This window comes from Neltuma alba, unplaced genomic scaffold (genome assembly GCF_004799145.2).
Source record: "Neltuma alba isolate B1F8T4 unplaced genomic scaffold, ASM479914v2 tig00010684_pilon, whole genome shotgun sequence".
Taxonomy (NCBI): domain Eukaryota; kingdom Viridiplantae; phylum Streptophyta; class Magnoliopsida; order Fabales; family Fabaceae; genus Neltuma; species Neltuma alba.
Window position 1 is genome coordinate 268,055 of NW_021635524.1, and position 12,461 is coordinate 280,515.

The window sequence follows — 12,461 nt, forward strand, 5'->3', positions numbered from 1 at the left end:
GTTCTTCGTGCTATTGATGCAGGAAGTGTTGGTCGACTAGTTTGCATTGCTAGTTGAGTGTTTAGCTGGTTTGTTGGTCAAGTAAGTTTTATGAGACTAACATTCTTGCGCTTCGATTTAGCTTGTCACCTCTATCTGCATAAATTTTGACTCAAGCTTTCTGTACTATTATATGTTGGTCGAGCAGTGTTAGTCGGTAAATAGAAATAAGGAAATTGAACATCTAAAAAACAAACTTACCCGCTAGGATAATTATAAGCATTCTGGTTTTAAAATAATTTAAGTTGATTGTATTATGTCAATTCATTTTATTTATCATGTTTCACTTTATATTTACAATATTTTTTATGATTTCTCTAGAGTTTTTAAATTTAATTCACTCATTAAATTCCATTTTTTCATTATATTATCTCAATTCGTTTTTTTTTTTCATGTTTCACTTTATATTTAAAATATTTTTTATGATTTTACTAAAATTTCAAAATTCAATTCACTAATTAAATTTGATTTCTTTATATTAAATTATTTTAATTTTTTTATGTGAAATCATTTTTTTAATCATATTTCATTATTTATTAAAACTCATACCCATTTTAGTTATTTTACAACTAAACTTACTTTTACTCAATTATAATCTAAACAACTTTTTACCAATCTCACTTTTACAAACCAGTTTTTCTAAACTCCAATCCAAATACAATTTAGCTTATCCAATTTAATTTTTCAAAAGTTAAATTGACAATAAACTACTTATCCAATCGCTAATCCAAACCGGCACATTAGGGGCTGCTTGAGAGGGCTATGAAAGGATCTAATATGGGACCAAAAGCTGGCAGTAAACATGGCTTTTGGAGAAGCTAATTTTAGGAGCTTATAGCGGTGGAAAAATGAAGAGAGAGAGACAAAATGTGAATCCTATTTTTGTGTTTCAGAAGAGGAAAAAAGCATATTTTTGTGTTATGATCTGAATTCTGATAAAAAAAAAATAGAGTACAAATGGTAAGTGTGTATTAGTTATCAATTCACGTCTCTTTCTTTTCTTTTATTTTTTTAAAAATTAATTCACTCATTAAAATTCAGTTCTTCATATTAATTTAATTTAAATTCATTGTATTATGAAAAGACCTCTTTTTAATACATAATTATAAAACAATTTTTAAGATGATAACTATGGTAGAAAAAGAATTGAGTTAGAGTGTTAAAATACTATTATGGTCATAAAGAGTTTGTTTTATTTTGAAAACATCTCAAGAGGCTTAGGATACATAAAACACCTATAAATTTAACCACACATACCACAAGGACTCAAGACACAGTAACCGCCTACAAGCCTAATATAAACATTCATCCCACAAAGACTTAGGACACAAGAAACACAAGATGCTCACCACAGTCATACACAGAAGAGCAACACAAACGATAGAATCGTATGGCCTCCAACTATTCTAATAGCATTGCATCAAATACAGTCATCAACTCAACAAAGGAAAGTATATGTCAATAAAATAATGGGCCCTAAGATAGCAATATACATAACATTACATACTCAAACTAAAAGAGGACTACTAGGCTATACTCGCCTATGCCTCTGGTTGTTTCCCTTCACGTCGAGCCAAACTAGATGACTCTTCTGAAAAGTATTGATGAATAGTGTGAGGAGACATAAAGTCTTAGTAACCAGGTATTAATTTATGACATATATAAGTAGGATGGCAAGTTGGTGAAATCGTGCTTAAATATAATTTAAGTAATAAATGGTAATTTAATAGATACAATCACAAAAAAAGAGTATATCTCATTATCCACAACACGATTCATATAAAAGTACATATATACAATAGCAATGAAATATGCCCTCTTATCACCTTACTCTTCCATATGACTCCTTGATAAGGGCCCGGGCTTTCTGTGCTGAGTAACCCAATCAAAAGTTGCCTCACTTACATCAAGCAACGGGCCCCTTTCTATACCTACACCACCCAAGAATGGGTTATGGTTCAAGAGGTGTCTACCCAAGAGTTTGTTCTCAATTCCAAGTCAAGGAAAAGGAAGAACTACAGGAGTCTAACAAAAAGCCAAACACTAAGATCAGTAGTGTAGGCATGCCGCGTGAGCTTCAAGAACAATTATTCTCCACATAACAAAATCCTAACATCCACATATAAATCCCATGCATAGTCACAATATATATTAAAAATATCATAGTTCTTTAAAATGAGGTGTGATAATTTCAAACGAAATACAACATATTTTTATTTTATTTAATAACATAATATTAGTATATTAAATTCAACATCACAAGAAAATATAATTTCAAATAAGACACAATTCAGGAATAATTAAATCAATATACTTCCCACTTCACCAAAATTTATCATATAAGAAAATACATACTTTATTCACAAGCATACTTTGACATATTAATTTGAAAAAATAAAAACATAACAAACACCTTACAATCCAAAGCATGTATACAAAATAAATTAACCCCGGTTACCTCTACTGCAAGCTTAACCTTACAGCTTAAAAAATAAGAGCACAAATTACAAACTCTGAAATACAAAATAATCTACAAATAATGTAGATACAATTTAATATACATACAAATAAACAACCTAAATTACATAGGATTTATTATTATTATATACGTATATTTATTACCCAAAAATTCTTACTTCAAATAACAATTTTTTCTCTACCCCAATAACTCATGTAAATTATAAAAAAAAAAATTCTTTTTATCTAACAGTGTAAGAATTCCAATTTATAATTTAAGTTTCCAGCTTAAAAATTTTTCTAATAATATATCTTTAACCTATTTTACATTTTAAACCGATTAAAATATTAATAATATATTAAGTAACCCAAATAAGTTATTTAACTTAAATTTAATCGGTAAAAATGTTCTATATATCTTGAATAATATATTTTCCAACTAAAATTTTAGTTTAAAATTCTCAAAACAATCAATAAATAAATATAAATTGATTAAAATTTCAATAACATATCAAACAATTCAAATAAATTATTTAACTTAATTTTTATAGTTATAAATATGATATATATCATAAATGACAAATTTTTTAACAAAATAAATTCGATTGTAAATATTATCAATAACAAATAGACAAATCTAAATCGATTAAAATTTCTTAATAATATATCTTTAAATTTCTATAGTCAAATATTGTCAAAACTCAATATTTATTCCATACTCAAATCGCAAAATTTTTTCTAAATATTATAATGATACTACTAATATAAAGCTCTAAATATATAGAAAATATTTATAAAATTTTTTTAATAAAACATATTTTTATGTACCTACATGATCCCTAAAACTTGTATTACCCTTCAAACTGCTAGCACTTCTCTGCCTTTCTCTCTATCTCTCTTTCTGCGCCTCTTTCTTTCTCTTCTTCGCCAATACCTCTCCTCTTCTATTTAATTTTTAACCTCAACTGTCCATCCCCATTTTTCCCTTTTCTCATTAAATGGCACCCCTCCCCCAAAATTCTTCTCCTTCTTAAATGACACTCTTTTTCCACCGAATTCGGTGGGAAAAGCCGGGGTGTTTTTTTAAAAATATAATATTATTTTATATCATTTAATTAATATATATTTTAATTAATTTAATTTTTTAATAATATTTGGAATGTTATAGCTTATGTAAAATTATTTTTTAATCATGTTTTATTATTTATTAAAACTTATACTCATTTTGGTAATTTTACAAACACACTTATTCTTACTCAATCATCATCTAAACTATGTTTTATCAATCTTACTTTTATAAACTAACTTTTTAAAAATCTAATCTAAACATAATTCACCTTACCTAATTTAACTTTTATCTAATTTTACTTTTTTAAAAGTCAGATTAGAAATAAGCTACTTTTTCCACCGCCAATCCAAATGGACCCTTAGAAATTAGTGATAAGATTTCACGTTTTAAAGATAAAGAGAATTCAAAGCATAGTTATGTGAAAATGACAGACTCTACTTTTTAATAAGAAAGATTAAATTATAAAGGTGATTAATTGGATTATACAGAAAAAGTAATTTAAAAAATTACACTCAAAACTTAAAATTTAGCTTTGAAATTCTGGTGTAAAATAAAAAGAGGGAATGAAAAAGAGAAGAGGAAAGAGGAGGCAAGGAAGAGGAAGATGAGGAAATTAAATCACAGAAGGGAAGCCAAGACAAAAAACTATATAATTGCAATATTCCAACATTTCCACTCTATTGTAATATGAAAATCTAGATCTATCCATACTAAAATAATAATAATAATGAAAATGATAATAATAAGTGAAGAAAAATCATATGGGGGTAACTTAAATTTTTTCTCAATTTTTGATTTGATACCTATATGTTTCTTCTTAATTAACTCATTTAATTTTACTTTTTTTTTAAACTATATTAGTTCTTGTAATATTGTTCTATTAGTGTTTTTAGTTTTTATGTAAAGATTAATAATGTTAATAGAAAAAAATGCATATGCATCAAATTAAAAACTTATAAAAATATGGGTACCTCAAAAGTGGTTTTTTTGAACAAGTAATATTAATAATAAAAATACTAAAATATCAATAAATCTAAATAAATTTTCAAATGATAATAAGTCTAAATAATTCAAATATCCTTGAAATAATATAAGAATAAAATTATTTTTTATCCCATAGTTCATCAAATTTTTTTAAATAATTAAAAATGAGTTATAATTCTTTTTTTCCCTCAAGGGCAAAAGCAAAAGAAAAGTAACAGGTGAAGAGTATGAAATCGAACGGTCTAAATTTTTTTAAAGAGTTTTTGAAAAATTATGAAAAAGGGAGATGGCCATGTTCCCAATTTGAGGCGCGAATCCCATCTTCATGTTTGGCCGGATCCCGCCTCCCTATTTCACAACTCGCAGCTACCTTTCAGTTTCGAGGAGGGAGAGTTGAAGACACCGTCGTCTTCGAGAAGTTTCCAATCGCCTCAGGTACCCTCTCATCTCTTCTCTTGTCAAAATGTTTTTCTTTGTCTTAAACATGATTTTCTGCTGCTGCTAGGCAAATGGAGGATTTTAGTGTGGATGATCCCTCAAATCCCTTCGCCCGCTTCGCATTCACGTATGTACAAGTCGTTTGTCTCTCTGCTTCTTTGAGATATCAATATTCTTAGGAAAATAAAGAATCATTGCTCTTCTATCTGTAGAGGCAAAGTTGATCCATGGAAGCCGGGATTTGCTACCCGTACTGCACCATCCAGGCTAATACCTGTTAATAATAACTACAAAGCCAACATGGCTCCTCTTTCGAAGGGTGTGGTTAAGAAAAAGCGCGTGGGTGTAGCTAAGAAGAATGGTTTGGACAAGAAAAAGAGTGTGGGTGAGAAAAGGTCAAAACCCAAAGCTCTTAGAGCTGATGAGAAAAAGAAGGATGCCTACAAAAGAAAAGCTCCTGATAACACTTGGAAGCCCCCACGATATGAGCCTCCTCTTATCCAAGAGAATCATGCTCATGACCCTTGGAGGGTGTTGGCTATATGCATGCTGCTAAATTGTACCACTGGAAAGCAGGTACAATTACACATCTCCCCTTTTTGCCATTTAATTTTGATTAGTGTTTTCCTTCGAATCTTAATGTCATTGATGTTTCCATGTGTTATGATATTTAAATTTGGACATATTTAATTCATACATGTAAGCTCATATGTGATAAGTCTATTTCAATTAATATCAGTTAAACTATCATTTCCTTAAATCTTCTAAAAAGATGAAGGCTCTTTTAGACTCGATGAGATCATAAATATCTCAATTATATGAAAGGTAATTTTCAAAGCATAGTAATGAAGAATATTTTTGTTTAGGGGACATAATGCCGGTACTATAATTACTCATAAAAGAGAGTTTTGTAATGCAGGTTAAAGGAATTATTTCAAATTTTTTTGATCTGTGTCCGGATGCACAAACATGCATTCAAGTTTCTTCTAATGTATTAGAAGAGGAAATTAGAAGTCTAGGTTTGCAACACAAAAGGACAGAACAGTTAAAACGCTTTTCTCGAGAGTATTTAGGAGAAAATTGGACGCATGTGCCCCAACTGCATGGTGTTGGCAGGTAAGTTGGATGATGCCACTGGCTTTCTCCCTTATTTTTCATATATTTTACCTAGTTTTATCTAATTGATGCTATCCTAACTAACGTCAAGTCTATTTCAATCAGGTATGCAGCTGATGCATATGCGATATTTTGTACTGGGATGTGGAATGATGTGGAGCCGAAGGATCATATGCTAACTCGTTATTGGGAGTTTCTTCAGGGAACCAGAGGCAATTGATGGAGTGCTTTGGTTTTTGGGAAGTCACCTGCAATTATTTTGAGGCAAGTAAATGGTAGAAAAGATTAACCTTTAGGATTCCCATATGACGTGTTACTCATCGGCATTGCAAGGTCTTATTTCGTTTTCCAAGTTACTGATCCTGATCTTTAATGGCAAGTCTTTCATGAATTGAATTGGTTGTTTTAAGTTGTTTCAAATCTTTTGACTGTGTTTTATTTAAATGCTAATATTTTAGATGACGAGCTGTGGGATTAGGTATTTTAATGTATGTTTGTTAATCAACTGAAGACAGTCTCATATCATCTGAAAATGATATAACCACATCCCGAGATAGATAGAATAATGAATCCTGATGATGAGGCAAGCAAATGAGAACTTATAGCTTGTTATCTACTGAGTTTTTCTTCTCCACATTGGATATATTTCCCAATAGCTGCTTGAGGTTGATTAACATTTCAAGTGTTTACTCTGTCTTTCAAAATTCGCAAATCTTCTTAGGACTAGTTAGATGGTGATAGAGCTGAAGCAAGCACAAGATTCTACTTCTGTACATGCTAACCATTTCCAGGACTCAGGCTTTTTTACAGAACACTTCCTTTCAATGACTATGCTATCGGCTCCCTCTATGCATAGAAGAAAGTGATATTTTAGTTTAGGGTATAGATTTAAATTCTAGGACTAGAGTTTCATTTGGATATATAAATATTAGGTGTCTCTTTTCTAGTTTCAAGCATGTCCTTAATCTGGCTCTAGACTTTTATACTAAGTTTTGGAGGACCAAGGAGCATATCAGCCTTCTCGTCCTTGCTGTTGTTTAATTATGATAGGTTTACTAATGGCTCTTTGTTATGATGCAAAGTGTTACAGGTCGACGTTGCTATGGTTTTGAAGCTTAGATTGTTGAGGTGGAGATCCTTTATTGACAAATGAAAGTGGGAAGTCTGGGAGAATTGTAACTTGGTTCATGTAAAGCTTATGTTTTTTGTGGTTTACTTAGAGAATGACTATTTAGTGGACTTTATTAGACTTAATTAAGTGTAATTTAAGGAGTGTTTGCCCGTGAACATCAATACTCCTATTCTGCCTCCTTTGCTTTAGTTGAAAACTCAGTCTTATTTATTAGTTCAAATGTTTTTGCTGGTTTATGCTTTGCCGGTTCAATGCAGTGTTTTGTGTCTTTCTTTTTCAGGCATTCATGTATAGTTGGCTTATTTTATTATTATTATTATCTTTAAACATACGATATCTGTTGAACCGATGACTATATTTTTTCTAGGATGGTTTAAGTTTTGACTGTTTGAAATGGGTTTCTATTCCGTGATGATTTTTCAAACTATGTGTGTCATTTGCTTAAAAGCCATAAATTTGGGACTCTATGGGCCAATAATCTTATGTCGGCCACGACCAATTCTTTTTGGATGAAAAATGATGTGTTTGGCTGATGAAGTAGTCGTTTTCATTTTTAGTTCACCCTCCAGGTTCATTTGCACTTTGAAGCAGTTCAAATTTAATGACCAAGCGAAAGCTTTTTCCGATATAGTTCTCCAATTTAGTTCGCAAGAATATTTTCTTGATTGCTCCCTAGCTTTTCTCCAAAAAAAAAAAAAGAAAGTCTCAATTGCCTCTCCCTCTTCTTTTCACAGGCTTCTTACCCAATGTTTTAGTCCCTTTTTTTATCCTATTATCACTATTATTTGCATAAAGGAGAATCCTATAAAAAGGAGTTCTCAAATTAATTTTTTTTTGCCAAAATGTATTATTATTTGCTAGTTTAATGTTACTAAAATCTATTAAAATATTGTTATTACATCTGCTTTGGTATTAAAGTGCCATTACATTTAGTAATTTCAAATTTTTTGTTTTGAAGTTTTCCTTTGCTTTTTTCCGCAAAAAAATCATTTGAAAAATTGATCTAAATCAAATCTAATCTAAATTAATAAAAGCATAATCATACTCTTGGCATATGATGAACTTAATCACTGATAGCGATTTCAATGTCTTTGTTTCAAGTTACAATCACAGGCATCGAATTTAAAATTTAAATTTATGTTTAATTATTAGTGGGTAGAATTTTAATCGTGTGATACCATATTCAATAAAAAAATAAAAAAAAGATATTAAAATACCCTCAAAAATACTAAAAGATCAATTAGAATGGGTGAATTTTAAAATTTCAAATCAGGCTCCTTATATTATTTTTTAATTTTAAAATATTATAAAATGACAATATTGTTTTTATTATCAGTTATTACTTTCACATAGCTATTGACTATTCTAATTTCATTATTGACTACTTTTGCTTTCAAAATTCGGGTGATTACATTTGTATAAGTATTAACTACATAATAGTAATAAATAATTAAACAAAAAGTAGTCATTAGGTCTCTAACAACAATAAATGTATTTTTTTGATTTTTGAAACAAAATTAATCAATAGGGAAACTAGAATAGTTAATAACTAAACAAGAATAGTTACCAAATTTTTAAAAATGAAAGTAATCAATTGCAATGCTAGAGTAGTCAGTAGCTAAACACGAGTAGTTATCAGAATTCTAAAAACAAATGTAATCAATAGCTAAAAAAATAGTCAATGCATAAGAAAGGATAGTTATTGGAGCTTTGATAGCTAATCAGCTAAGTTCCTATGACAAATCGCTAGAGTTTCGACAGCAAGCCAATAGTAGGGTTGTCAACGCCTAAGCTCCAGTGGTCAGAAATTGGCTAAGGTGGCAATATTTAAAGAAAAAGAAATAGTGAACGGCATTTGTGCAATTTTGTAAGATTTGAAAATTCCAAAATAGTAGTAGGTGTCTCAAGCAAAATTTTGAAATTCACCCATATTGATTTGTCCTGTAATAATTTTCAGGATATTTTATTGTTTTTTCCCCCTAAAAACAATTTGGGAAAAGCTATGAAAAATTTCTATTGTAAAGTTAATTGCATAAAGGACCAACTACTGAAGAACTTAGATTCATGAGTAGCAGTAATTTTTCTTTAATTGCATGCAACTTATATTAAGCTATTTGCTTTTCTTCTTTGGCCAATGTTTGGGTTCATTTAAACAATAAATTTTGTAACCTAGATTTCCAACCAAGTAGAATTAGAAAAAGTAATATTAAAATAAAGAATACTCGCACGTAACTTATCAAGATAAAAAAAACATGGTAAAATTTTTTTCATATTGAGTTCTGGTATCTCGGGATTTTATGAGAGTTTTTTCTTTTTTAGCTTCAGATATTGGTACGTGGATCCTATTACTTTTTTGGTAATTAATAAAATTAACTTCTTTTTAGCCAAAAGAAAACTCTTTCTTCACAGACTCTCTAAATAATGAGCCTATCACTCCCATAAAATTCAACAGTATTTTTATTTATTTCATGGTCTTATTTTATTCCAAATTATCATAATTTCAATTACTGGGACTAAATAATCTCTTAGACTCTTAGTCAATATATTTATAGATTAAAAAAATAAAAAAAACATTTTGAAAGTACCTCTACGTTTTTTAATTTTAATTTTGTACCCAATATAACAAAATTACAAGAGATAATGTTACTGTAAAAGTAAAATTAAATAATTTAATTAAGAAAAAAGCACATAGGTATCACATTAAAAATTGAGAAAAAGTATAAATACCTCTAATATGATTGTTCTCAAAATAAGTATAAAAATAAAAATTTCCTCTCTCAGCCAAGTCTGCAGTTACTAACTCTGTTTCTTGTAAGAGAATCCTAAGATCCTAACCAAGATGATGATGATGAGGCTCTGCTCAGAAAGTTTGAAGAATACTAACTCAAAAGGAGTCACAGACCACCTTCATACTACACAACAGGAATTTATGATTCTGATGCTGACAACTCTGACCCAGAAAATGTCATAAACCTATCCCCAAGTTATGAACCCATATGCAAAAGCTTATGATCAGCATAATTATCAAGAAATCTGCTTTGTGTCATATCAAAAGATAAGGAGGACTTGCCAGGAATTTGCTTTATGTGATATGTCTACTTTAACTTTACCTTTATTAAAGTAGTTCATCTTGTTATAATAATTAAAATAGTTTGTCTTGTTGTAATAATTAAAAGGATCTTTGCCTTTATGTTATATTGTAATAATAATGTCTAGAACCTTTACTATTAGGTTTTGTCATGTTATGACCCAAAATCTCTATATAAATCATGCTTTGCCCATAATTAAAGGCAGAAGGAGTTGTAATAACTTCCTTATATAATATTAATGTGCTTTTCTCATGACTTTTCTCTAAATTCTTCTCTTCTTCTGAAAACCTCATTTATAATACTTTTCTTCTGTTATCAGAAATTCTGAGTATGTCCTGCACTTGCCTCTTTCAGAGGATCTTGTGCATCAAAAATAGAATCTGACCATGATTCATTAAGGTGTGTTTAGTAATGACTTTCCTAGTTATCTTAGATATGGTATTCAAATATGAGAGTTCTAACATGGCATGTTAATGAGTTGAAAATAAGTGGCTTTACCTGAACTAAAACTTTGAATATTAGACTACGTTAGTTTGGTTTGTTTTAACACACGTTTAATAAGGAATTATTCAAATTAATTCGAGTTTCAAAATTGAAGAACTAATTTTAATTAATTAAATTAAATTAATAACCAACACTAATTAATTTATTTTCCCATCATTTTATAATTAATAAAACCCTTTCTTTTCTTGAACAATGAGCCTATTATGGCGATAAAGTTTAGCCATGTTTTTGAATGGGAAAGTTAGAAGATGTGATAGGAGAGAATGTAGGAAGTTTTGTTAGGGGTAATTTAGCATTTGTAAATTTTACGTTTTAAAGTTTGCTCCTTCTAAAAAAACTTGGGATAGGGTGAGATACCATTAGGATTTTTGATATTAGTCAAAAAGTGACAACCTAGCTCTAATACCAACTAATACAAGATGAAAAAAGGGAAAATGAAAGGGATAGAAGAGATGGGTTAAAAGAGGGGGAAGAGGAGAAGGAAGAACTGAAAAAGAGACGAGAGAGAAGGGTGGAAAATATTAATTCTTATTTAATCATCAAAGTTGAATATAAATGAAAATCTTAACCCCTTCTCATAAAACTTCTAAAAATATAAAATAATAATAAAATCTTAAATTAAATACTAATCATAGTCAAAGACAATAAAGATAATTGCAAAATATTAAAAGACAATCAATATAATAAATCTTAATTCTAATGAATATATACTTTTATTTAGATCCTTAACGGATTCTCTAGATATCTGATTAAATCCTAATTATTTCATATCTCATTCTCCATTGTTTTTACTTTTAAGATCCTCTCCAATTAATATAAGGAAAAAAGACAAAAAAAATGATAAGTCAATAATAAAATTCCCAAATAGTCACTTAAATAAACAAAATTTTAGTTTAGGTATAGGTGACCAAATTGAGATTTGCAAATTTACTGAAAAAACCATATTGTCCTTTATATTTTTTCAGGAAAAAAAATACCAAACACCCTCATCACCTTGCTGGTCGCCCAAGCTTCAGTGTTGCCGGCAGCAGCTGGAGTTCTGATGGCTTGTTGGCGACTAGTCATTGGAGCTTTGGCGGCTGGAAACCACTTTTTTGGAGATTTTTTTGAGTCAAGTAATGCAATTAACAAGTTTTTCTAATTTTATTAACGAGGTCGGTACAACAGTTAACAATAGATTTTTCAAAAAAATTTAAAAAGTGACATTTTTACAACTTTAATAACGCGGTTAACAAATTATGTAATACTATTAATAAGTTTGTTGTGGCATTTGACAGTTTTTTGAGAAATTAAAAAAGTGATATTTTTATACCTATGGTAATAAGAAGTCGTGTCACGATATTAACAACTCTTATAACATTATTAACAACTTTAGTAACAAGTCATGTAATGATATTAATAACTCTCATAACCACAGTGATAGCCTAATAAATGAAAAAATTTTTGTTGTACAACCCTCATAAGGAGTTAATATTAAAAACATTAACCTTCATAAGGAAATTTTTGTCAATGGCACTATGAGAGTTGTTAATATTGTTATATAACTTGTTAATTATGTTACTGAAATTGTAAAAAACATCAATTTTTGAATTTTCTAAAAACCTGTTATTAATTGCTATACTGAGCTTGTTAA

General features: G+C 29.3%; 1 protein-coding gene and 1 long non-coding RNA gene across 2 annotated transcripts; both read left to right on the plus strand.

Annotated features, from left to right (window-relative positions):
- The first annotated feature begins 4,929 nt into the window (after positions 1-4,929).
- Positions 4,930-5,282, plus strand: LOC114758249 (uncharacterized). The gene is made up of 3 exons (XR_003741765.1): positions 4,930-4,984; positions 5,055-5,114; positions 5,200-5,282. It is a non-coding gene; the product is annotated as an uncharacterized LOC114758249 (long non-coding RNA).
- Positions 5,283-5,287: 5 nt separating this feature from the next.
- Positions 5,288-6,323, plus strand: LOC114758268 (methyl-CpG-binding domain protein 4-like protein). Its single transcript, XM_028947299.1, has 3 exons — positions 5,288-5,563; positions 5,907-6,103; positions 6,209-6,323. The coding sequence occupies exons 1-3, from the start codon at positions 5,288-5,290 to the stop codon at positions 6,321-6,323; spliced, it is 588 nt and encodes a 195-aa protein (XP_028803132.1).
- The last annotated feature ends 6,138 nt before the right edge of the window (positions 6,324-12,461 follow it).